Genomic DNA, 27,648 nt, shown 5'->3' on the forward strand with positions numbered 1-27,648 from the left:
TTACTGCGAAGCTGTTTGTTAGCCTCACGCTGACACAAAAAGCGACGTAGTTTCAAATTGTCCATTGCAAAATAACAAATAGGTTACATTGCACAGGGAAGGAAGCACTCCTTGCACAAGAGGGGTTCCTTGAATTCCCCAGCGTGGTGCCTATAGCATTGATTTCTTCATACACTAGACGGCAGTAACTAATTCATTTGCTCCCTCTTTCACTAGCCAGCCTTGGTCTGTGAAAAGGCGCTGTGATTGTCTGTGACAACTCCTCTCTTTTATCTATGGTTGGAGGAACAGCCTGCCTGACGCTCCCCGCTGAACAACCTGCCCGGACCAAGCATGTAGGCCGATCCCTGAATTCACCAATCACGTCTCCCAAAATTTGGGGGCGGGTCAGGACTACGTATTGCTGCCTCCAGCAGCGGGTTTGAGTGCGCTGGTATAGCAGTGTTCGCTATGCTGCAGCTAAGCTTTGCTCTGACCAGACACGTTTTGCTGAGGAAGAAAATTTTAGCATCTTGTAAGAGGCCTGCTGTATTCATGTCTACTTTGTTGATCAACCAGCCTCAGTATGCGTGGTTGAAAGACCTGGGACTGAAAGAAGAAAATGAAGGAGTGTATAATGGGAAATGGGGAGGAAGAGGAGAGGTAGGTTGTAGCTCGGGAACTCTGACCGATGGCACTGATCAAGCGTGCCTGACTTTTTAGATTAGGAAAAGGGAGCTGCTGCCCAAATCCGGAGGCGTTTGGAATCAGTGTGCTGCGGAAAAAAAGGAAGAAAAGTATTAATTATGTTGCAATCGGGCAGCTTTGACACCTTGTTAATCTGTTGTTTCCGTGCAAAATTAAACTTATTTTTTTCTCCGTGGGAGAGGAAAGTAGAAACCTTTGCCTGCCCTATCCTCCCCTTTCTTCCCCCGTTACAGGCTTTCTGAAGTGAATAAGTCACTAGGGTTGAACAATCACAAGTTTGTATGTGGCAATCTGTTTAAGATCCAGCTTTTGGTATGTATTATTTGTCTCACCTTTCTTAGGGCAATGTTATCTCGTTGCATCTAATCGGTCTCTGCAAGTTTCTCTCCCACCTGAGATCTCCTTGGTTGTTGCAATTTTTTCATGCTTGGTGCTTACTTTTTTGGGGTATGTGTTTGCATTATTGTTTCAATTTATTTTTGCATAAATAAGTCACTATGTCTCAGTACCTCAAGTATCATACCCCCTCCATCCACTACATGCACACAAATATTCCTCTCAGTTATGCGTATTTCTAAAGTGACTGTAAAATATTCTCTCTTTAGATTGTGACAACGTATTGCCCAGCTAACAATGAGCCAATTGCAAGGGTGCAACAGGTAAGTGTATCTGATCTTTTTCTGGTGCACGTACCAGGCACATGGTAGCGAAAAGCTAATTTGGAAAACAAAAGACCAGCTCTCTGGTGAGAAGGCCAGTCCCTCCATCTCAGCTGGTGGGAAGAAGGGAAATGGAATTTTGATCAAGTTGCTGTCTCTGGGTCCTCTATACTAGTTTGGCAGTCAGGTGACTGGTAAATGTGAAGCTTCTGGGCAGCTTTTAGAGTGGTCCAATCTCCTCACTGTCTTTTGGGGAGGAGACATTTTTGTTCTTTCTAGTCTTGGAGGTGCTGCAGAGAAGGGGGAGATTCTGCTATCTTCCCTTCCTATAACAAAAAACAGGACTGTGTAGCACTTTAAAGATTAACAAGATGGTTTAATAGGTGATGTCAGCTTTCGAAAGCTCATCACCTATTAAACCATCTTGTTAGTCTTTAAAGTGCTACACAGTCCTGTTTTTTGTTTCAGCTGCACCAGACTAACACAGCTACATTTCTACCATTTCCCTTCCTATAATCTTTTTTTAGGGGGTTGAGGAATGCAAGGGAAGCTCCTATTTTGCTTCTGGTTCCCATCACTTCTGTTCTTAACTTTCTCCCCAGTTACTTGCTGACATGTCTCTTTTCATGGTTTCACTGCATAGCAGCGATGAAATGGAACAAGTGTCTTCACAATTTTAGCTGTCAATCTGTACATGGTGTAATTTGGACAATTTCAGTGCTGGGTTGCTTGACTTCTATCCCTTTTATTACAAAAACAACTTTTAAATTGTATATCTGCATTGTTAGGAACATTTAAAAAAGATGTATTCTTAACACAGGTTAGCTTTGATTAAAATATAATTGAAGACACAGCAGCTCAGCTAACTTGGATTCAAAGGCTGAGTCCAACCAAAGGCGCTTCTAGGCTTTAATACATGCTGTTAACCCAAATTAAAAAAGCCAAGTTGCTTTGTCTTTGCTATTGTTTTAACATGAATTATCTAAACGGTCTCATTTTTTTTTCTTCCGTGTAGAAATGCCCCTAGGCCCAAATTATGCCATTCTGGTCCCATAGGTGAGCACAAACCAGTAGATACAGCATGGAGGAAAGAGGGGCTGTTAGCCTTATTCCCCCACTCTCCAGGGGTTTCATGCTGAGTGCAAAGGAGAACCTGGGAGGACAGATATTCTGCAGTTCCTTTTATTATTGTTTTATATTATTAGTGGGTTTTATGATGATAAAGCAAAATGTCACTAAATATGCAGTGTTTGTTCCTGTGATTATGGGGAATACAGTTGAAGGAAAACTTTATTTAAACCATGAAGTTTGGTGAGGATAGTAGATTTGTTCCCCAGATATAGTTATTAATTTTTCAATTTAATTTTCATTTCTAGCAACTGTCCTATCAGCACAGCTAGAAACCAGTATGTCACACTGTGAACATAATACTTTTCCTAAAGAATGATGCCTCCCAATTCAGCACTGTCCATAGAAAATCCATTCTGCTTGAGTTATGCTCACTGCCTCCTCTGTATTTCAGCTTCAAGCAACAAAAGGAAAGTGACTTTCTGTGTTTTGTTTTCCCCTTGCCCCCACTTAATCCTCATTCATTTAGGCCAACTTGGAGGATTACGAAGAAACAATAAAGAAAGCTAAAGAGGCATGGAAAACATGGGCAGATGTAAGTTGACAAATGATTATGCATATGTTTGGAAGTGTCTCTACACCCCATAAACAACCCTTTTCTGTTGGCAATTTAATCAGGGCCCCATGTCCTGTGTGATATTTTAAATCTAAATTCTGCAGCCAGGAACTCATGATCATACAGCACCATTTCCAAGCCCTCACTGCCCTCCTTGTCCAATATGTTCATTTGATATAAAAAACAAAGCTTTTAAATCTGTCTCCAAACTTTCAGTGTGTGTCAGACATTTGTACTGTAATGCATATTCGTACTATAAAAGCTGTTATAGGGGATTTAAGGAAGTTAGAAGTCTTTAAAGCTAAGTAGGGAAATGGTTAAGGTGTGTGTGAGAGATATGTTTCTTGTTTGGTTGCTTTGTCCACTTCTGCCACCGTGAAGCTGTCCAGGGAGGAGGCTTTAGTATCCAGGAGGGCAAGTGATCAGTGTGGTATTGGGGAAGGCACTAATCTACTTTCCCCTTGGGTAAAATAGATATTGCAATTTTTCTCACTCCAGAAACCTTTTAATAAAAATAGCTGCTCTTATCCCAATAGTAATATATTCAGCAATAATGGATAAATACATCGGCCAAATTGCTGGCTAGTGTAAATCAGCATGTTTATGCCAGTTGAGAATCTGGCTCATCAACTTTCTTTCAGCTGAAATCATCAGCAGTGAAATAGTTAACAAGGTTAACATTTAAAATGCTCTTAGTGGGCTTCAGAAGTGATATGTAGCTGAGTCTGATGTGCTCTCTTTAATATCAACAGAACTGTAATTTCAGACTGTCTGCAGTCTCTGGTTGATATCATTGGAGTGATTACATACAGCTTACATCTTGAAGGTAGTTTTGCAACCAAAAGGATTAGATGGCTTTTTTGGACAGATTAGCTTCTGTAGCACAGCTTGGCAAGACATCTCTTAAAATGGGGAATTGTGTTGCCAACTACTCTGCCACAAAAGTAGATCATATACTGGGCTCTAGACACTGATGGTAGCAAGATGCTCACATCTAACTATGTGAAATCAGGACTAGCTGCACTATAAAGAAGACAAGTAAAAATGCAGTGATCATGATATGTGAGGAATTTACTTTCTAACAGGTCCCTAAAACTCATACCTCTTTGGAAACTGCTTCGGAAAAAGAGAACAGTAATTTGAATTCAGCCAGTGATGGTGTCTTAGCACCAGAATCTGATTAAACCCTTAGTCCTAGGAACAGTTCTGCTTAAGGTCCCTCATTCAGTAAGATACTTAAGTAAATGCCTAACTTTACATTTGAGTAGCCCATTATAGTTAAGAGGAGGAAAGGGGACAAAAATACAGAAACTGGCTGGTATTCCCTGAAGGTGCAGTTTAGTCTCTAAACCAATTTTTTTTCTAGGTTCCTGCACCTAAACGTGGAGAAATAGTGAGACAAATTGGTGATGCCTTAAGACAGAAAATCCAAGTTCTGGGAAGCTTGGTAAGATGTCCTGAAAAACATCCACACATTTGAAAAAGTCAAAATTATGTTTTCCTTTGGTTTTAATGTAGGTCTGTGTAATTAAGTGAGAAATTATGTTAGTCTTAATAACTGTGGAGTACTTTGATTTTTGCTAAAAATCTGTGTAACAAGATTTTTTTAAGTACATGTAAGGTAGCATTTGTGGTGCTCTATTTTAAGAATAATGCCACTTCATTTTAGTGTTTTAAGCGATTCCATCACTATTCCAAAGCTCCAGTTTGGATCAGGTTTTTTTTTTTTACATCCGCTGCTCCTTCTCCCTTTCTCCTTTTACGAGTTTACAAATCTGTATTTATTGTTACATGTTTCTAATTGTGGAGACCACAGCCTCAGTTTTTTTTAAAGACAGTTTGTGTATAGGAAGTAGGTCATAATATTAATTCATAAATCAAGGATGGGGTTTAGGAAAAGTGTTCAGAATGAGTTTAGTTAATCAGCTGGCTCCCATAGGAACCAGTCATCAAATTCTCAGTGATTTAAATCAAGTCAGAAGATAGCACATCAGGGGAAAACTCCCCCTCCATGCCTCTAATTTACAAACTGGCTTAAAATTACAGTAAGCTCACAATCACACTGTCATCTCCAGGTTCTTCCCTTCTCTTAAGAGCTTTGTCCTCCACATACCTATCAAATCAGGAAAAATGTAAGTGAGTCTGAAACACTGTCCCCTTTCCAAACAAACTCTGTTGTAACTATGCTGCTTTCCCATCTTTCTGTGAGACAGCACACTGTTACTAAAATAGTCCTGAAACAAGACTTCCTGTCATACAGAACTAAATTCTTGCTGGTGGGCTGAAATTTTGAGAACTAAAATGTGGAGAACTAGAGATTTAGAAGGTGAGATGGTGTGTGAAAGGATCCCAGTAAGTGCTGGTGCAGGATATAAAGTTCGGGATTGCTGCTTTAACACCTGTGTTAGTTGTCAAAGAATTCTTATTCAGGTTAAATAACTGTAGTTAAAAAGAGCAAAGTTTTATAGCTTTTCTTTGCTCTTGGACCATCAGACAGTTTCCATGACGAAATTAGGGTGCTAGGTACATATGTGTTTAAGCAGAGTTCTGTTTTCCTGGCTAATATGGACACTCAGAGGTCTGAAAAATGTGTCAGAGACATTATGTTTCATCTCCTAAATGTATGAAGTTATTATATGGTTCTCAACCTGGTGAGGGGAAAAAAATGCTAGAACCCTGTTTGAAATCTATGGATACTTTTAAACAGGAGATGATTATAATGGTATCTGGGGGGTATCTGGATCTATAACTCTTCCTAATGGGGATGCCCCTCCCTAGTAATTTCAAACTTCCACTCCTTGCCTTGGGCGAACCCTCTTTCAGCCTTTCAGGAGGAATTTCATCCAGAAATCACTCCAGATACAGGTGAATGTTGATGGATTTAAAAAAAGAAAAAGTTCCAGTGTTCCTCCAACATCTGTCCCTTAGTCACAGATGAGGGCACCTCTTTTCTCTTGTGTGGCTGTTCTTGAGTGCAGTGTGGTGCAGATTAGGGGTGTTAAAATGTGATTGATTAAACGTGTAATGGCTGAAAATTCCAGTCAGATCTAACCCTTAAATCCAGAGTTCAGATTTCTACCCTGTTGTGTCCCTGGAGCAGTAGCAAGTGCCCTGTTCGCCAACCTGCACTGTCCCATTTGATATAATTCCAGATGGGAAATTATTGGTTCAAATGGAGAATATGGGGATTTAATATGAGGACTGAAAGGTGGATATGGAACTGGTTAAAGGGGAGGCTGCTACAGGTCCTAATGTCACTTCCCTCCAGTCTGTTGCTAGTAGAGTTCCTCAAGAATTGGTTTTGGAAACAATCTTAATTTTTTTACTGACCTTGGCATAAAAAGTGCATGTGTGCTAATAAAATGTGCAAGTAATACCTCCCAGTTTCCTATTTCCGATATGGAGGAGGACCAGAGCATCATACAAGGTCATCCAAGTGATTTTGTAATAGAAATGGGTTGATATTAAATAGTGAAAATTGCAAGGTCATGCATTTAGGGACTAACGACATTTTTTGCTATAAATTGGAAGCGACAGAGGAGCAGAAACACCTGAGTGTATTGATAACTCTTTGACATGTCTGTGAAAAGGGCTAATGCAGTCCTAGAATGCATCAGGTGAGTTATTTCCAGTAGAGACAGGGAAGTGTTTAAACACTGAATCAAGACACTGGTGAGATCTTATCTAGAATACTGTGTGCAGTTCTAGTCTCCTATGTTCAAGAATTCAAACTGGAACAAGTGTAGAGAAAGGCTCCTAAGATGATTTAAAGAATGGAAAAACCTACCTTATAAAGGAGACTCAAAGATCTTGGCTTATTTAGCCTAACCAAAAGAAGGCTGAGGGGAGATATGATTACATATAGAGGGATAAATGTCTGTGGGAGAGAGAGGAGTTATTTACATTAATCACCAATGTGGACACAAGAACAAAATGGATATAAACTAACCATCTACAAGTTTAGGCTTGAAATCAGATAAAAGTTTCTAACTATCAGAGGAGTGAAGTCCTAGAATAGCCGCCTCCAGCTGAGCAGAGGGCCAAAAAAACCTAGCTGGATTCAAAACTGATCTTAATAAGTTTGAGGGGATGGTAGGATGACTCTGCCTACAACGGCATGTCGCTGATTTGCAACTATTATCTGTAATATCTCCAAACAGCTTGTGATCAGGCACTAGATGGGGAGGACACTGAAGGAACGTCTACACTGTAATGCTATTTCAAAATAACTAGCACTATTCCGAAATAACATAGTCCGTGTCTACACAGTAGGCACTTATTTTGAAATAGTGTCAAAATACTGTCAAGCTGGAGGACTTCTTACTCCAACTCCTGTAACCCTCATTGTACGAGGAATAGGGGAAGTCGGAGGAAGAGTGCTCGATTTCGAAATAGATGCTCCCTATTTAATGTAGCTCAATTTGCGTAGCTTATTTCAAGTTAAGCCCTGCAGTGTAGATGTATCCTGAGTTACTACAGAGAAATGTTTCTTAGTTGTCTGGCTGGAGGGTCTTGCCCATATGCTCAGGGTCTGACTGACTGCCCTATTTGGGATTGGGAAGGAATTTTCCTCCAGTTCAGATTGGCAGAGACCTTGGGAATTTTTTTTTGCCTTCCTCTGCAACATGGGGCACGTTTAAACTAGTATAAAGGATGGATTCTCAGAAATGTGTAGTCTTTACACCATGATCTGAGGATTTAAGTATGTCCGTCACAGGTGATTTGTATGTTACAGGAATATGCAGAGGGTAAGGTTCTATGGTCTGCAACATGGTGATCAGACTTCATGATCATGATTGTCCCTTCTGGCCTTAAAGTCAGAGTCTAAAAAGTGATGTCCTGTGTGTTCTTAATGTTGTCAGGTCTCATTAGAGATGGGAAAAATTCTTGTCGAGGGTGTTGGCGAAGTTCAGGAATATGTTGATGTCTGTGACTATGCTGTTGGTTTATCCCGAATGATTGGTGGACCTGTCTTGCCTTCAGAAAGTAAGATGTATTAATAAAGTGCCAGATATTGAGATCTTTCTGTATTACTGCACCATGGATTACATATTGCTGCAATTTACCACATTTCTGTCTGCTGTTGTGACTTTTCTGATCTACATGAAAACCTATTGTGGTGCTACAGAGTGCATCCATTCTTGTCTCAATTAGGGTATGTCTACACTACAACGTTAATTCGAACTAACTTAGTTCGAATTAGTTAATTCGAACTAACTTAGTTCGAATTAGTTAATTCGAACTAAGCTAATTCGAACTAACGGATCCAGACTAAAAAACTAGTTCGAATTAGCGTTTTGCTAATTCGAACTAGCATGTCCACATTAAGTGGGCCCTGAACCGGGGTTAAGGATGGCCGGAAGCAGTGCCGGCAGGGCATCAGAGGAGGACTTAGAGCGTGGAGATGCTTTCTCAGGCTAGCCGAGGGCTGTGCTTAAAGGGTCCCACCCCCACCCCGGACAGACAGTTCTCAGGGGTGCCCCGCTTGCAAAGCAGTCCTGGCTTGGAGTGCCCAGACTACCCACACTGGGCACATCACACCACTCGGCCATCAGCCTGGCTGCACTTGCCGCAGGCTGCCATCTGGGGAGAGGGGCCAATTGGGGGGCTGCAGGAGAGCTTCCACCCCCAGAAGCCCGCAGAGCCAGCCCAGTCCTCCCCATCGGGGGCTCGTGCCCCATTCCTCCCTCCCCTCCTTCCACTTACCCTTCCCTAGCCCCTCTTCTTGATGTACAAATAAAGATAACGTGTCTTCCAAAATGGAATCTGTCTTTATTGAACAAAACTGGGGGAGACTGGGAAAAGGAGGTGGGAGAGGGGAAGAGAGAGGCTGGGAGAGGGGAGGGCAACTAAAATGATCAGGGGTTGGGAACAGGTCCCATATGAAGAGAGGCTAAAGAGACTGGGACTTTTCAGCTTAGAAAAGAGGAGACAGAGGGGGGACAGGATAGAGGTCTCTAAAAGCATGAGTGGGGTGGAGAGAATGCATACAGAAAAGTTCTCCATTAGTTTCCATAAAGAAGGACTAGAGGACACCAAAGGAAAGGAATGGGTAGCAGGCTTCAAACTAGTAACAGAAAGTTGTTCTTCACAAAGCAAAGAGTCAACCTGTGGAACTCCTTGCTGCAGGAGGCTGTGAAGGCTAGAACTAGAACAGAGTTTAAAGGGAAGTGAGATCAAGTCATGGAGGCTGGGTCCATGGAGTGGTATTAGCCAGGGGGTAGGAGTGGTGTCCCTGCCCAAGGTTTGTGGAAGGCTGGAGAGGGATGGCATGAGACAAATGGCTTGGTCACTGTCTTCGGTCCATCCCCTCCAGGGTCCCTAGGGTTGGCCGCTGTTGGCAGACAGGCTACTGGGCTAGATGGACCTTTGGTCTGACCCAGGACGGCCATTGTAAGCTCAGGGCTCAGGGTCGGGGGTCTCAGTGGACCCCCTTGATTCTCTTGTACACCTGCTCCTGGGTGGCCAGGCTGGCAGCTCTCCTGCCCTAGACGGCCACTTTCCTGTGCCTAGTGCGGAGATCGTGGACGAGGTCCACGATGTCTGCACTAGCCCAGGCGGGTGCCCGCCTCTTGCGGTCCCGGGCAAGCTCCCAGGAGCCGCCAGCCTGGTTCCGGGAAGAGGGGGAGGACTGGGGGGCATCGGGTGGGTGGCACGATTCGTGCCAGGTGCAGGGTCTGCTGGCTGGGTGCTGGCAGGCTTGCACCTGGCACGGGCACCGTAGCCAGCCCATGCCCCTTTAAGGAGTCCGGGGCCGGGAGGGGGGCAGACGAGTTTCCCTGGTGTTGGCCAGAGTGGCCACCAGGGAAACCTGGGGAGGGCTAGCCTCCCACTTGTTCGAATTAAGGGGCTACACACCCCTTAATTCGAACTAGCTAGTTCGAACTAGGCTTAATCCTCGTAAAATGAGGTTTTCCTAGTTCGAACTAAGCGCTCCGTTAGTTCGAACTAACGTTTGTTCGAACTAACTTTGTAGTGTAGACATACCCTTAGAAACTATACACACGTATAGTAACAGAGAATGGAGTTCCTCCCCATTAGCTAAGCCATTAACTCAAAATATATGACGAATACAGTAAAACCTAGCTGGTTGACACTAAGACATGGGAAATCTGTTGTCAATTAAACTTTGCAGTTTGGGTCAGCAACAAATATGTTTGTACTCTTTGTTTCCCTTGTTATCCAACTGACATAATTTCAGCATACTTGTAAACTAGTTGTAAGCAGCAGAGTACAAATGTAACATGGCATATATTGTATAAGTAATGAATTCCTACAAATAGACTTTACTAAAGCTATTAACATTCTATTGAAAAATGAGATGATGTTATTTGGTGGAAATATATGGCTTGTGGGTTATTGAAATAAATTTCACTGTATTTTTCAGCAGAACACCTAGCTAGAATGCATACAGCCTTTCTGAATAGTGATAGAAATGTAGCCGTGTTAGTCTGTTACAGCCTTTCTGTGCACTAAGATCTAGACGTGGACAACTCTAATACAGTTTTACAGAAACTGACCTTTCTCATTTTGTTCCCTAGCAGGATGTCTGTATTGACTTTTTTGTGGCTAATGGTTATGAGAAAAATATACTTGTTATGCCACAGAGTTTATGTTTTTGTTCTGATAAATATGCAACTTATGTTGTTATAAACAAATGCCCTAGAACTACCAATACAAAGGTAATAAATTGAGTGCTGCTCACATCTCAATGCAAGTAAGTAAATCATCCACCTTCTCCTGATACACATTTGGATAAATAGTTGTATACTAAAAGTCAACAAACTTTGACTCTGTGTCAGATCCAGAAGAGTTGTTGCAGTCCATGCCTTTTCCTTTTTTCATTTACTGAGCTAAACATACACATGCACGTACACACAATCAAATGGCTCCCATTTGTGTCTGTTTTCAGGACCTGGACATGCCCTTATAGAACAGTGGAATCCTGTGGGATTGGTAGGAATTATCACTGCATTTAACTTCCCTGTAGCAGTGTACGGTTGGAATAATGCAATTGCAATGATCTGTGGGAATGCTTGCCTTTGGTAAGATGCTCAAATACTTTTCAACTACTATTTTAAAAGGTTGCTAGTGGTAGTCTTTGTTCATCACAGCAGAGCTATGTTTGTAAGGATAATCTAAGGCATATAAACAATACAATATTTGAAATGTCAGGATATCTGCTGTTCATCCCACATTTACAAATCCTTTACTTCTGATATTTACTAGGCTGGCTCCAAGTCCTGCTTAAAAACTCTGTGCTCTCTTATACTACCTTGTACTATACTGTCAGCTTTTTGAATCAGGGAGTGTCTTGGAATTCACGTCTGTACCACAATCTAGGACAATGGCTCTAATAGCCCAATTAGGTATTGAGCCCTCTCTGGAATACAAATGATAGAGAATATGATTGACATTTTAAAATGTGGGTATACAAAGCTAGGCATTCAAATAAGTTGCATGACTTTCAAAGTTCTGGGTACCCATAGCTCAGTTTCACTTTGCTAGAAGTTCTGGGTCCATAACACCTCTTAGTATTGAGTCACTTCCTCCGAAGTATCTAGCATTAGAACTCAAGCTGAAAGTGTCTGGCTAAGCTTCCTGTGCCAGATATCTAGCTCAGATTTCTTGCATATTACAAGAGTTGCATGAAGTGCTTTGTATTGTTGAGAATGAAAATGATGTTTTGCATCTTTTTTTAAAGGAAAGGTGCTCCTACAACATCCCTCATTAGCGTAGCTGTTACCAAGTAAGTTTTTTATTTTTCTATACATATAATTGTTTTTGTCCTTTGTCTCTGAGATCTTGTGGCTGGATGAGAGTGGCTTTGTCTCCTCACCTTGTCAAACAGACAGCAACAAATCTATATTGAATATGTTTGTTCCCTTGATTGCCCCTTCTTCTGACTCCTCTGCTGAGCAGTAGCAGAAGTCTGCAGCCTTTGCAGTTCAGCTTCTTAGTGGAGGGGAAATCAATGATGACAAGACTGCGTGATGGTCTAAGTGTAACGTGTTTTGTTTGTGCACGTACCAGTACTGAATGAGACTATGAAACAGCCTGCTGACAGTCCATCTTCCAGGAATCTCAGTCCAACATCAATACTTAGATTTCAGAAAGCAACTTCAAGCTCTGATTAGTGTCATTTTTGAGGTAAACTCTCCAGTTGCTTGCCCAGCTCTCTCTCTCCTGAAGTTGCCTCAAACCAGGACCTGGCCTAATCAAAAACTAACCACACAGCATGACTTTCCAGGAATCAAAACTTGCTAACATACAAAGAAAAAACACTCAGATAACTGTAACAGTGCCACTTGGTGACATCTGTGATCGCACTATCAATACATTGAGGAGATGGTTTGCAATGTGCTTAACCTGTTTTAAGTAATTAAAATACTATAATATTTATAATATTATTTGTTCTTGCAATACGGAGAGTCCCTCTCCGCAGGTGCTACTTTTGAGAATAGTTTCAGGGAATTTCCAAAGGAAATTCTATGACAGTATAATTGGGATTTTCTATGTTCTTCTGTTTTCTCTATGCTAGTTATATCCTGGAAGATGCACTATATTTTAAATATGTGAATTTTGTTACAAGGCTTACCATTACACTGGACAAAGATCTTTTCAGATACGAGAGTATGTTTATGTATAAAATTGCATCTGTGTCCGATGATAGATTTTTATTATTTTCATCTTACCCCCCAAAAAACCCTGTTGATTTTTATCATGTGCCTCTGAGATCTCTCAAATCCAAGTTTCACAAGATATTTCTCTTTACTTCTAGGATAATAGCCAAAGTTTTGGAGGATAACAAAATGCCTGGTGCAATCTGCTCCCTGATATGTGGTGGTGCAGATATTGGGTAAGCTAGACATCTTGCATTTTGTGGGGAAGGGAAGAGAAGGGAAGAAGGGTGACTTATGGGCAGAGCTGCCTCTTGGGCAAGGCAGTTGGGATGAGCACACTAGCCTCTGCAGTTTGACATCAGTCTCACAGCTAGGATGAGGACAGCAGCTGTCTGCCTTGAGCAGGCAGAGGCAGTCAGCGATCAGGAGGCAGCATGGTTTGTCTGGCTCTGCCTCCTGCCAGTAATTCATACCATTAGCACAGCTCCATGGAACAGCTGCAGCCCAATTGCCCCTATCAGCATCTCCCTTACCCCATTCCTACCAGAACCCTGAGGGGAAACCCAGAGCATCCATGGGATGCCCATATGGGCTGATGAATCCTGGGCTCCACACCTCCTTAGGGACAGCTCTTCTTATGGGAATAGTCTAGTTTGAAAAAAGCTTTGCTCTCTATGGGGTTGTTACTACCCCTTTAGAAACCAATTGTATTTATCTTGTTTTATTCCCCTATAACTTGGACATTCCTGTCTGTCCAGAGACTGTTTAGCACAGGAAACATCCTTTCTTGATGGTCTGGAAAGAGTCCAGCACATTGCCAACATGACTGTAAATATGTGACTAAGAATTTCATGGACCACTATTGGAACAATATGTTGCTACAAATGCAACAGACTGCCAATATGGCTTCCAGTTGCTGAGGGTGTTTCTATTTTTAACTCTTTATTTTCCCCCTCCCCTTCCTTTGTAGCCACATCTACAAAACTTTCTGGGCAGCCATAAAGAGCACTGCCAAGGGATAGTTCCTGCAATATCCCCTCTCCCAACAGCATTTATGGGCATGCCATTTGAAGATGTTCACTCTCCATAGAGGAGCATGTGAGCCCATAAAGTACAAACAGCCTTGGAAGATGTATAACCCAAGTAGTAGTTGATGACATGGGTCTTAAGGAGGCATTAGGGCACTCAGCATGCCATTGGTCTGGTATAAATCACAACCAAGTGCCTTGTTGCTGTCAGCAGGATTAGACTTCGGAGTTAGTGCATAAGTCGCAGTACTAGACTGTAACATGGAAATATGGCCCTTATTTTGACACTCTTGCATCTTTGAGTTGCATTTTAGTTAGGCACTGACTTGATTCTTTTTTAATCTGTCTTGTATTCCTTGCTTTTGAAGGCATAAATGTAACATTTTGTTATAATTAAGGCTAAGATTTTGTGTCACACATTTTTTAAAAAAAATTACAGACAGCTCCTAGACAATAAAGAAAAATTCACAGAAGCCAGTGACCTATCTGGGACTTTCACTAAAAGTAAGCATGAGAAAATGGGGAGGTGTGGGGCTCCCACACTACCCCAGGGTGCCTGGCTTGGAAGCTGCAGACTTTCCACAGTGGCCAGGAACTTATGGGGCTCTCCAAGCCACTCATGGCCACAACAGGTAGTAGAGGGGCCCCTGCAGCTCTTACGGTGCTGCAGGCTAGTCACGAAGATCTCTGGAAGTCAAGGATGCTGTGCCTTCAATAACAAAATGGTATCACTGGTTAAAATAAAGAAATTTCTGCTTGCTCCAATTGTCCACTCTTTTGAGGATAGTCATGTGTTCTCTCACATAGCACCACAATGGCAAAGGATGAGAGGGTGGACCTTCTGTCTTTCACTGGCAGCACTAAGGTGGGCAAGCAAGTAGCACTTATGGTTCAGGAGAGATTTGGTAAGTGTGTAGATTTTTGTTTTTTCCTCTCTGTGTTTTGTTGATTTAGGAAGAGGGACTAAGGGAACTCTGCCAAACAGGCAACTGACAAAAGTTTTTTTTTTTTTCTTCCAAATTTTGTTACAAGTGCAACAGTGTTACAAGTGAATTTCTGCTAATTCTAGCCTAATCTAGGACATTTTTTTATAGAGTCCTCTGAAATCTAGACTCAGTGGGCCTGCAAGTGGGTTTTTGATGGCCTCTCTGAATCTGCCTGATTCTTAATTAGTGTGTGAAAATGCCACTGTGATCAGCACTGATTTCTGGGAGAGTCAACAAAATGATCCTTGGGTAATGGTCCCTACCCTCCCAAATGTAACTAGTAGGAAGTGTGTAATTCAGTAATCATGTAGCCAACAAAATCTTTGTCAGATACGTGATTAACCGATAGGTTGCTCTTAAAGAGCTTGAGAGCTGATGCACGAGTCCTGGCGCGTCCAACAGCTATCCCTGCTGTGGCTCTGCAGTGGGGGTTTCTGTTGGACCGAGCACAAACTGGGACTGAACCAGCTGCTCTCACACAGGCTTTCAAGCTCTTTAAATGAAGAGCTACAGCAGGGTAGCTGTTGGATCCGACGTCAGCCAGGACTGAGCAGAGCCATGGGGTAGGAGGATTACGTGTAGCTGATAGCATTAATGGATAAGCATTCACTTACCGATTAATCATTTAACCAGCTTCAATATTACATCCTTAGTGACACTGCCATTTTTTTTTCTTCTTTTTTTTTTTTTTTTTTTTTTAAATGGGGAGGATATAGTATCATCAGGACTCACAAACTGCCTCTGCAGCGGAAGGTTTCTCAATCCTAGATCCATGCCCTGTTAGCAACGTCTAGATATTTTACCTAGAAAATAAGCACAAGTGTTAACTTTTCTTGTTGTCCCCTTTGATTTTATTAGCATCTTTCTCATTGTCTAGGTCTTTCACATGTTCCACTATTTTAGTGGGTTTTGTAATTTATTTTTTAAAGCAAAAGTTCTTGTCACTATAAGATAGATGATGTTAGTCTTAGTCTTTGAGTAATACCATTGGTTTGAGTGGGAGCACTCATGGAGTAAGGTCCTATTCACTGTGCAGGGACTGTGTATGATTGTTATTCACAACTAGCCTCTTAACTCACATTACTATTTACTTATTTTAACAGGACGCAGTTTGTTAGAGCTTGGTGGAAACAACGCTCTTGTTGGTAATACACAATATAATCATCTCTTCTCATACCAAGTTACAGCTAATGTTAATATTGCGTTCATAGTAGACTAATCTTTTTGTCTGGAATTGTCTTCTGTGTATGGAAAGTACCTAGCATATAGTGAATGCTATCACAGCTGAAGGCTTATGCAAGTGCCTGACTCCAAATACATGAAATACCCTGCTGAAACAGGACTGAATAATGATCCCTCCCCCTCCCCACAGACCTCCATTTTTATGATCAGTTCTCCACCTCCATGCTCTCAAGGCTCTACATCCTAGTCGCCATATTCCAATCAGACTAGATGGAAATCCCTTTTGTCTGTCAGTGCCTTTCTTTAACCGGCCAGAGGGATCACAGTGGAACAAAACACCTTTTAAAAGCTGAACATACATCTTCTGATCTTGGCATTGAAGGGTGAGGACTATAAAATGGACCCAGGTGTTTCATATGATTGTGCTGAACTTAAATACTGGATCATACGTCTATTTATAGGGTTTTTCAAATTAGAAATAATAAAGACACTACCTCTCTCGCTAATGTTCTCTATTAACTGAAAACAAATTTTTGCTTTTCCAATATTTTGCTTTTTAAAAAACATTTATATATTTGTATTGCTCTCTGCTTGAGTAGTAAGTCTAGAATAGTCATTTTCCCATTGTGGTTGTATACTAGCACACTATGTTTGAGGGGTTAGTGGTATTTTGGGGATGAACGAATGAAGGAGACATGCAAGTGAAAAGTCAAAAACTCATGTATGCATTGTGTCTTGGTACACTTATTTTTCTGGTACATTCAAATGATGGGATATAAACAAAATTACTTGAGAACCATGTTTAAGAAGATCGTTAGTTGGAGATAGCTGTGTCTTTATGTAGGTGCTGACCAATAGGCACATAATTCTGGGAAAACATCCTTAAGAAAAATACCAACTTCCCTCTGTATTGTCCAGTAGTATAGTTCAGATTTCGATATCTTAAGGCCTGATCTACAGCTCAAGAGAAATCTTGCCTGATGTGAAGGTGATGTGAGCTTTTCCATGACTACCTTGACTTGAGCTAGTGGGTTAACAAAATTAGTGCAGCCACAGTGGCATGGGCTGCAGTTCAGGTTAGGTACTAGAGTTTGTACCCAGTGGATCAGGCAAGATTTCTCTTGAGCTGTAGCTCATGACACTGCAGCCACACTGATATTAACACACTAGCTCAAGCTGGGAATTGTATCTCCCTGGTGCTGTGTGGATATAACCTTAAGTGGAAACAGAGGAAAGGTATACTAGTTAACACTTGAGATCCTCATACACTTTTATCCCTCTATTGCACTCTTTTAGCCTTTTGTGGTTTTTATCTTGTTTGTGTGACTGTGTAGAAGTTACTTGACCACTCTTGCCTTTTATTTAATAATCTTGTAAACCAGCAAATTTTCTCCTGGGTAATCTGTCTGGAGTCTTTTGGAACAAGTGAAACCCAGAATGACACCATTTTGAGCTATATTAATTTTTATGCTAGACAGTTTTTTTTTTTTTTTTTTTCTACTTCATGGTTTTTTTTTTTCTCACTGCCCTTGCTCCACTGAATTAGAAATTTGTGCCCTGAGGGATTGATCCTCCATGCTATCTGACCACCCTTTGGTGTTGGTTCTCCATGCCATCTGGGTTCCACTCAAGCAGAATGGAGAGAGGAGGAATGCAGTAAACTGATTGCAGCTTCTTGATTCATAATCAAGCTGTGTTGCATGGGAAACTTTATTCAAAGTGGCCTGGAGAACCAAACCTTTGTGCTTAATTCCAAAGACATGCAACTGAAGTGTCTTTAAGGGTATGTCTACACTACCACCCTAGTTCGAACTAGGGTTGTAGTGTAGACATACCCTAATTTATTTTGTGCATTCATCTCTTTCCTAGTGCTACCTGAAAGGCCTAATAGAATTTACTACACTATGTTTACTAATTTGTGTCCACTGAATTTAGAGGGCATTAGAACCAGAAGCCAATAACTTACATCTTGATGTTCAATTCCTCTTTCAGTGTTTGAAGATGCAGATCTTAACCTAGTGATCCCCTCTGCTTTATTTGCTGCTGTGGGGACAGCAGGCCAGAGATGCACAACTGCCAGAAGGCTGGTGAGTAAATATGTATTGAAGTTGGGATAATTAAATCATTCAGTATAGCGCAGAATAGGTAGTAGTACTTGTAAAACATACTTCAAGTACATTTGAAGCCAGTGTGACAGGAAAAATGAGTATTAACCTGTAGGTCATAATTGAAAGTTCCAGAAGTATTTCTTTCATGTGACCCATATTGAATTTCACTTTGCTTTCCTTGCCAAGACAGTCATCTTCATTTATTTGAAATATACTACAGTTTCTGGTTCTTGTATACTTGTAAGTTGTGCAATGTTTGGATTATAGCATGTAGGGATTTTCTTTGGCTTTTAAACAAGTAATTTCCATTATATTAAACTTGATTTGACTGTTTATTGATTTTTTTTTTAAACTTATTTTAATAAAATCTAAATATTTGAAACCTAATTTAATCAATGTCCCTTTTTTTGGATGAATAGTTACTGAATAAAACAATTTGCCCAGGAAAACTTGAACTAATTTTCCAGGTCTAAGATTATAAAACTAATATGTTTAGTTCTTAAACATTTTGTCTAATTATTATACTTCAGACTGCAAAGCCAAATTAATACCAAAAACTGCTCTGTTTTGCACTAGTATTACAGATGTCACTTGTTTAGCCACCATAAAAAGTCCAAGTGCAATTTTAGTATGAGGAACTTCGTACATTCTGTAGAAGCTTTATTAAGACATTTTACAAGAAGTGAAGGAGATTGATTTATTAATTTTGCTTTGATAGAGTGTAAATGTCAAATTAACCATAAGCAATGTATTTTTCACCATTTAGTCTGGCTTGTGTTTAGTTTGAAATTGATAGCTAATGTACCAGATTTTTGTGTAAAGCTATTGAATCTTAGCATGAGATTTCACAACAGTAACTTGATACCAAACTTTGTTTTTTAAACTGTATGAAGATTATCATGGCTCTATTGTAAATTTCAGTACTTTCATAGTGAGAGGCTGCATGTTTAACTTTCAGTACAGTGCACTGGAGTAAGATGGAGTGAGAAAATATTTGAGTCCTTAATGAGATTTTTAATCTATTTATCTTTTTATATTACTGGGAATTGATTCCTCTTCATCAGGGATTTTGTTGCTAACTCTTACAATGTCATTGTGAGTCATAGGATATTTGGAGGGTTTTTTCCCTTAAATTCCCCACATTTTCTAGAAAAGTTTTGAAAATGTGACCTGGATACCCCAGGAAGACTCAGAAACCAGAAGGCAAACCAAAACCCCCCTTTCTAAAAAAGAGAATATGTTTTTAAGTCAGTTTCATGATTTTTTTAAGCCTTTTATTTTTTTGAATGCTTGAGGTGAATTCTGCAGGGATGCGCCAATTTTGAAATGTCAACAGCTATGGCATATTACTAATTGTTTTATAAAACTCCTGTGGCTGTTTAGCTCTTGCATGAAAGCATCCATGATGAGGTGGTAGAGAAACTTTCTAAGGCCTACGCACAGATTCGCATCGGCGACCCATGGGACTGTAAGTATTTTATTTTTAGTTTTGCACCTACTCATGGAGGGAAAAGACTATTACAAAATGATCAAATTAGCTTCCGTTAGATTTGGAACTGTGAAATAGGGAGGAGGAATCTAATTATTCGTAATTGTTGTGTTTATCTTGGACATGTTAAATGGCTATTTGCCCAGCGATCATGGTGATAAGCATGTTAGAAATGTATACAGTTGTCCTAAAATGTCTTTAAACTCTACACCAGACATAATATGTTCTTTTACTTTTCAGCCAACACTCTGTATGGGCCTCTTCACACTAAACAAGCAGTGACAATGTTCCTTCATGCAGTGGAACAAGCCAAACAGCAGGGTGGCTCTGTGGTCTATGGCGGGAAGGTGATTGTTTTTACTATCTGGGCCTCGCCTGCTGGTGTGGGTGAAGGGAGAGCAAAGGGGACTGTTGCCCCAGGGCCCAGCAATTCAAAGGGGCTTGGGATTCCCAGCTGCCACTGCCATTACTGGAATTCTGGGCCCTTCAAATTGCCACCGGAGTGCCACACGCTCCATGCTGTTCTGAGGGCAGGAGGGTCACACTGTGCTCTGCCTTTCTGGGACCACAGAGCCCCCATTTCCCCCGCCCCCAACCTTGCTGTCGGCTCCTTTGATCTGAGCTGTTAGAATAGAGCACACACAGTGATCAGAACAATGACCACAGGTTGGTGGGTCAGGGAGAGCCCAGACAATATTCCAATTGGTTGTATCCAGTGCTGGCAGGACCTTCAGATATGTACGTCTATCAGGTCAGGCATGTGGAGTGGGGATGGTCCCACCAGATACCTGAGGCGATGTATTTTAGAGAATTGAGGTGGGTTTGGAAAAATGAAAATGAAAATCCTGACTTCAGTGTCAGCTCTGCCACTAATTCAGTTGTCTGGCCTTGGACAAGACTCTTGCACATTCCCCAATTTGGGGAAAGAAGATACTGCTTTCCTATTCTTATATTGTTGAATTGCAGTTCATGTTTTCACACACAGAAAAGCACCTGCCCTCTCCTCCATGCTCTGGGCCCCCGTACTCAATGAAACACAAAGATAAGGGCTATGAACATCATCCTTAGTCATGCAGCATCTCCATGAAACAGGATAATAAGGTCTTATCCAGGCCTTCCATTTGGATGTTTGAAGTCTCTTCCCTGACACACACGTCTTTCCCAAGTCTCTGGCTGGGGGTCTTATCCACATGTGGGATTTAGTTGATCGCTATATTTGGAGTAGGAAAGGAATTTTTCCAGTTCAGATTGGCAGCAACCAGGAGATGAGGGGGGTTCACCTTCCTCTGAAACATGGGTCACTTGCTGATGTGAGCCAGTATATCAGTAATGTGAAGTCTTTAAATCATGATTTGAGGACTTCAGTAACTCAGCTGGAGGTTAAGGGCCCATTGCAGGAGTGGGAGGATGAGGTCCTGCAACATGCAGGAGATCTTACTAGATGAACATGATCATCCTTTCTGGTCTTAGTCTATGAGTCTTTATCTCCACCTTCATGCAACTGGGACAGTCACTAATCTTCCCTGCTTGCCAATCATAGTGTAGAAGGAAAGAGGGAAGCCTACCTTGCTGCCTGTAGGGTCACTATGCAATTTGATTTTGTATGTATAGTTTTATTTGTAATGCTGTACATGGTGCTATTTAATTTTGGAATGAAAATGAAAATCCTGACTTCAGTGTCAGCTCTGCCACTAATTCAGTTGTCTGGCCTTGGACATGCAATTTAGTAGCACTTGGTACAATGTGTTCAGTTTAGCTATTCATAGAAGATCTTCTGTTTCTCATTGCAAGGTACAGTTACTGCATCCAAACTACTGAATGGGATTTGCTAAGTGTATCTAGTTCTGAAGCCACACACTGGTTGTCTGAAGTAATAACGTGGCTATCATGATTTTTCTATGTTTTGAAGGTTCTGAATCGCTCTGGCAACTACGTTGAGCCAACAATTGTGACTGGCCTTCCCCATGATGCATCCATCGTGCACACTGAGACATTTGCCCCCATTCTTTATGTGCTGAAATTCAAGGTAAAAAAAACCAGGAGAAGTTAAATGAGCTTTGGTTGAGTGTTCTTTCAATAGTGCATGTGTCTTGGATGTTAAATTGAGGGGGAGGCAGAGAGAAATATTTCCATGTATGTACCATGTTCATGAAACTGTCCTCGTGTATTATTTTTCAGTTATTATGGCTCTCAACTTAGGGCTATCCGGCATAACTGCATGGCTCAGGACTTTGTTTTGTATGCATGCATCTATATCTTATTTAAAGAGTACCCAGCCTTAAAGATGGGATCCTATACAGGACTGTAGATGACGCTTGCCTAGATTGGGGAAAAAAACTCTTTGCCATTGCCTTTCTGTACAGCCAATGTATGCAGGAATGCAAAGAGGTATTGCCATATGATTAACATAATGCTAGTTTGTTAGCATTCCCTTGTTCACAATACCTTTGTGGCATTCACTCTTTGTCGTCAGCAGTCCTGGCATAACTATTTATATAATTTCTTCTAGACAGAAGAAGAGGCCTTTGCTTGGAATAATGAAGTAAAACAAGGTCTCTCTAGCAGCATCTTCACCAAGGATTTGGGCAGGATTTTCCGCTGGCTTGGGTATAACTCTATTTTTTTTTCCTTTCTGAAACACAGGATTGTCTAATTTTGTTGTAAATCTGTACACACATAGTCAAACATGACTTCAATATTAAATCCTCTCTTAGAGATGATATCGGGTTCTTTTCCTTATTGTGTGATGCTAGAAGATCATATTGCTTGACTATCTTGTCTTTGCTGGCAGGCCTAAGGGATCAGACTGTGGTGTTGTAAATGTCAACATTCCAACCAGTGGGGCTGAAATTGGAGGTGCTTTTGGTATGTTAATTACATTTCCTATCTTGATGTTTTGGAACAAATTGATAGATTTAATAGTAAAGTCAAGTCACCAGGACCAGATCATATTCACCTCAGGGTGCTGAAGGAACTCAAATATGAAATTGTAGAACTGCTAACTCTAGTATGTGAACTCTCATGTAAATCAGCCTCTGTACCAGATGATTGGCGTACAGCTAATGAGATGCTGATTTTTTTTTTTAAAGGCTCCTGAGGTAATCCTGGCAATTACAGGCCTGTAAGCCTAGCGTCTGAATCGGACAAATTGGTTAAAACTTTAGTAAAGAACAAAATTCAGACATATAGATGAATATGATTTTTTTTTTTTTAAAGAGTCAATGTGGTTTTTGTATAAAGAAATCATGCCTCCCCAATCCATATGAATTTTCTGAGGGCATCAACAAGTATGTGAACAGGAACGATCTAGTTGATATAATGTACTTCGACTTTCAGAAGGCCTTTACAAGGTCCCTTGCCAAAAACACTTAAGTAAAGTAAACAGTCATGGGATAAGCTTCTTTCATGTATCAGTAGTTAGTTAAACAGATAGGAAAAAGTGTAGGAAAAAATGGTCAGTTTTCATAGGAAGAGAAGTAAATAGGATCCCCGAAGGATCTGTATGAGGGCAGTGCTGTTCAACATACTCAAATGATTTGAAAAAGGGGTGAGCAATGAGGTGACGAAGTTTGCAGACAGTACAAAATTACTCAAATAATGAAGTCCAAAGCTGATTGCCAATAGTTATAAGAAGATCGGTCAAACCTGGGAAACTGAGCAACAAAATGGTAGATAAAATTCACTGTTGATAAATGCAAAGTAAAAGCGCATTATATTTTCCAGTCTCAACTATACATTCAAAATGATGGGTCTAAAAAGAAAGATCTTAGTTATTGTGGATAGTTCTCTGAAAACATCCACTCAATGTGTTAGCTTTAACTCTGGTGTAATGTTCAGAACTATTAGGAAAGAAAATATCATAATGCTATTCCATTAATCAATGGAATGCCAACACCTTGAATACTGTGTGCAGCTTAGGTCACAACATTGCAGAAAAAAGATTAGAATTGGAAAAGGTACAGTGAAGGGGGAAAAAGTTTGGGGCTGAGGAGAGAGAGAGTAACAAGACTGCTCAGCTTAGAAGAGAGATGATTGGAGGTTTGATGGATGTGATAGAGGTCTTACAAAATCATGACTGGTGTGAAAAAGTGAATAAGGAAGTGTTGTTTTCTCCTTCACATGATGTAAGAACCAGCGGTCAGCAAATAAAATTAATAGAAAGCAGGTTCAAAACAAAAATAAGAAAGTGCTTCATGATACAACACACAGTCAGCCTGTGGAACTCATTGCCAGGGGATGTTGTGAAGGGCAAAAGTAGAATTGGGTTAAAAAAGAATTGGATAAGTCCATGGGAGGATAGGACTGTTATGGCTATGTGCCAAGATAATCAGGGACACAACTTCATGCTCTGTGTCTCTGAACCTCCAGCTACCAGAAATTGGAACTGGACTATAGAGCATGGATCATTTAATCATTGCCTCTCTGAAGCATCTGGCACTGGCCACTGTCAGAAGATAGGATGCTGCACTATATGAACCAATGGTCTGATCCACTGTGGTGATTCTTAAGTTACTTTTAGATTATCATATCCTACAGCCATAAGGCCCATGGTATAAATCTAAGGTTCAATTTAAAAAAAAATTTTTTTTTTTCTAATTAACACTATTTTCTTCTTTCATGGCTTCTGGTAAAGTTTAGCCAAAGCATTGCCATTTTAAGGCCAAAATCTGCCCAGTTTCTATGGAAATATGCTATTGTTCAGCATTTATGCTAGTGTAGCAGAGACTAGAATTTAACCAGTGGCAAAATTTCTGTTTGTTTAAAAACTAAACTTTATCTGATGAAAGGATAGAATATGAAATGCTTACTGCTATGAAAGGTAACTCAAAATACCTTCATGGGTATGCTAGAAAAGATCTTATAGCTTAGGGTCACAACATCTCACTGGGCTGAAAGCACTAACTACTAAACACACAATTCCAAATGCAGAATGCATAAGAAAAATGGCTTTTAGAGATTATCCCAGCTACTGCATTTCTTCCTAAGGGGCTCTGTAGTACTCCCTTCTTGCACATCTCTCTCCTAAATCTCACCGCCCTGCAACAAAGCAAAACTGCCATACCTTTGCTCTTACACCAACCATAAATATAATACTGTTCACAACAGGAAGTCAGAGAGAAAGGGAATGAAGGCCAGGATTTTCAGTCTGAGTATGAGGAGGTGGAGGTCTCTTTCATTTATAAATTGAGGGAGGGGGAGGAGAATAGCTTGTTTACTTCTGTGAGCTTTTAACTAAACTTGTTTTAAAAAAAAATCTCGTCCTCCCACAGGACAAATATAAATTTGTTTGAAGTAGAGGAGCATAAGTAAACACAAAGCAGCTTCTAGCCCTGACTGATGTAATTTTTTTTGGTAAGGTGGTGAAAAGCACACTGGTGGTGGAAGAGAATCTGGTAGTGATTCATGGAAACTGTACATGAGAAGGTCTACTTGGTAAGAGCTAGGCTTACATATTTTATATACACATCAATATATAAATGTACAGGTCAACTTGCTAAAGTTAATACCTTGTATATATCTTCAGTTGCAAGAGAACTTCCCACAGCAGCAGTAATAGTCCCTCAGAGTAGAAAGAGCACTATTGGAGCTTTCTAGCTAGTAAAAATCTGAGAGATTGGTCAGTGGTCTCTCTATTGGCTAGAATGCCCAAAGAGTTAGAGATGAACTATTTGTTACAATAATCTGTTGATGATTACAGAGTAGGAGATAACCAATTACAAGTAAATGTTTAAGAATAAAAAGGAGATGTATTCTTCCAAGAAGGAACTCAGGTACAGGTTGAGCCTCTCTTAACTGGGACTCTGGTTTGGCAACATCCCTAGTGTGACAGTACAATCAGGAGCTCAGCAGCTCTGCTGCTGCCGCCCAATGGTACGGCAGGACTAGGAAGCAGTGGGGCTGCCCTGTGGGGCTGGGAGCCAGACAGTGGGGCTGCTTGGTGGTGGTGGTGCTTGGACCCAGGAGTGGGACTGACACTCAATGGTACAACAAAGAGCCTAGCAGCTGCTGCCTGGTGGAGCTGCCCAGCGAGGCTGAAGCCCAAGCGGGGCTGCTGCCCAGTGGCACAGCTGGACCTCAATGGGGGCTGCCCCGTGGGGCTGGGAGCTCAGCACCGGGACTGCATGTGTGGCATTTGGGCTGCCACGGTGGGGCTGGTAGCCCTGGTCTGAGGGGCCAGCAGCAGGGGGAAGCCGGCTAGGGGGCTGACAGCAAGACCATGGCTGGAGGGGCTGCGTGCAATGGCTGGGGGACCCAGAAAGGACTTTCCCTGGTCAGGCAAAATCCCTCATGTAGGACCAATCAGATCTTGAGGGTGCTAGACCAGGGAGTTCCAACCTGTATTAAAAACCATCCAAAACTTGTGGCCCTTCCCCTCCCCCAAAAAACCCCCTAGATTCTCCTCTTTTTCCAAAAATAATGGTTAAGTCCTAACATCTGTAGAAGAAATTACCCTTGTAAATATATACATTTCAATGATTTTGAACTTGACTAAATAAAATATAATTGCTGTGATTTGTAAGGAAATCTGTGAGGTGATCTCCACAGAGAATTAGGCCACTATTAACAGTGGCAAGTACATAGGTAAATACTTAATTTCTCTGTCCATTTTTAGGGGGTGACTGTTAAATAAACGGTAGCAAACGTGTCCTAAATGTGTCCTAAATGTCAACAACTTTGTTTCTTGATGAGGAGGGGTATGTTGTATAGACTAAGAAGTAGAAGTGGCTTTTAGTAGTAGAAGTAATTTGAAAGACATCAGTCTGCCACAACACTCTTAGCTGGCCACAGATGGAGGATTGTATCTTCTCTTCAGTCTGGTGTAGAGGATGTAGTTAAGGGGATGCAATCAAACTTCTACATTATAGAGCATGGTGAAAAGTCATTTTTACCAGTCATTTGGTGTAAGAAAAACTGGCAACTGCCTTAAAGTCTTGTATACATGAAATGATTCGTGTAATTGATTTCAATGACCAAGTCTGCTTTCTAAATTCTTCTTGTTTCTCTTGCAGTACAATCAACTACAGTAAGGATTTGCCTTTGGCTCAAGGAATCAAGTTTCAATAACAACCTTGCAAAAAGGGGGTATTCTGAAAACTCCTGACATTTCAAAGCCATTCACCTTCTAACCCTTATGACTGACATAATCTGAAACAATACTGCACCAAGATGACAGCAACAACTATACTACTTCTATGCCAACAAGCCAATTATTACATTTTGTATCTGTTTGAATAATGTATCATTCTTATTTCAGTTCTGAAAAATGAAGTACATGATCTTTGGGGGAGGAGCTTTGCTCTGGATTAAAGTGGCTTGCAACATTTTATAATGCCTTTTCTCTATGTGCTGCAGTGTTTGCAGAATTTCTGTGTCCTTGTCCAAATACTGATCTTGTTGTGGGTGTGGTTATTAAAACCACACTTCAGAAATGCATATTCAGTATTTAATCAAAACTTAGGCTGATATGAGGGACTGTGTCTCTCTTAAATAAAAATCACATTTTGGGGACTCATGATACTTTTGCCTGTTTTCCATGATTGACTTGGGGCTAAGAATCTTCACCTTACTGGTCCCATTTTCTCCCTGTGATAGTTCATAGGGGAAGTGCCCTTGAGCGGATGGTGTTCCTTGGCTAGCAGTCAGCAAGAAGGACCCTATGTCCCAACACAAGGGATAGAAGATAAGGTCATGGGAAATGGTTCCTGTTCTTGTATTCTGAGTAGTCCAGTTGGCAATTCGTGGAGGAGTCATAGGCCAGATCATCCTTTGTGTTATGGTCCCATTGTGCCACTCCATCAGCATAAAAGAGCTATAAACTAGGCTGCCATGGACTATCTTTAAGGAAGGATGAGTCCCCAGGGAGGAGGAGTGAGTTGGGGAGAAATCGGGTGGCTAAAGTGCTACTACACTCCAGATATGTTCAGCTGCCATAATAGCCATTTGTAAATTACAGCAACTCAGAGGGGGGGAGGGAGGGAGTCATCTGGGAGCTAGACATAAAATCATAAAGGTAGCTTTAAGATGGGGCCCCCTTTTCCCAAGCCTGTGTGGCGTAGATCATGGGCCATGCAGACATTGGGTGATGATAGTCTGGTCAGTGTTAGTGTAGACGCTGAAGGCTAGTTTTCAAGTCTTTTGCAGAGTACTCCATAATTGCAGAACATGCTGTGCTCATAAACATAACGGCCGTACTGGGTCAGA

At 41.1% G+C, this 27,648-nt stretch overlaps 1 protein-coding gene across 1 annotated transcript; it reads left to right on the forward strand.

Annotated features, from left to right (window-relative positions):
• The first annotated feature begins 387 nt into the window (after window positions 1–387).
• Window positions 388–26,962, forward strand: ALDH7A1 (aldehyde dehydrogenase 7 family member A1). Its single transcript, XM_006130115.5, has 18 exons — window positions 388–642; window positions 1,293–1,346; window positions 2,944–3,009; window positions 4,397–4,477; window positions 7,893–8,016; window positions 10,943–11,075; window positions 11,735–11,779; window positions 12,812–12,889; window positions 14,489–14,586; window positions 15,771–15,812; window positions 17,842–17,936; window positions 19,341–19,425; window positions 19,687–19,793; window positions 21,356–21,472; window positions 21,956–22,053; window positions 22,238–22,311; window positions 24,804–24,879; window positions 26,457–26,962. The coding sequence occupies exons 1-18, from the start codon at window positions 451–453 to the stop codon at window positions 26,509–26,511; spliced, it is 1,620 nt and encodes a 539-aa protein (XP_006130177.2). The 5' UTR covers window positions 388–450; the 3' UTR covers window positions 26,512–26,962.
• Window positions 26,963–27,648: the final 686 nt, after the last annotated feature.

This window comes from Pelodiscus sinensis, chromosome 6, assembly GCF_052426305.1.
Source record: "Pelodiscus sinensis isolate ZL-2025 chromosome 6, ASM5242630v1, whole genome shotgun sequence".
NCBI classification, from domain to species: domain Eukaryota; kingdom Metazoa; phylum Chordata; order Testudines; family Trionychidae; genus Pelodiscus; species Pelodiscus sinensis.

Bases quoted from the DNA above. Each gene is read 5' to 3' on its own strand.
- ALDH7A1 (XM_006130115.5), top strand. From the start codon at position 451: ATGCTGCAGCTAAGCTTTGCTCTGACCAGACACGTTTTGCTGAGGAAG. The intron at 3,010-4,396 runs GTAAGTTGACAA...TTTTTTTTCTAG, and splicing joins CATGGAAAACATGGGCAGAT to GTTCCTGCACCTAAACGTGG. The intron at 19,794-21,355 runs GTGATTGTTTTT...TATGTTTTGAAG, and splicing joins CTGTGGTCTATGGCGGGAAG to GTTCTGAATCGCTCTGGCAA.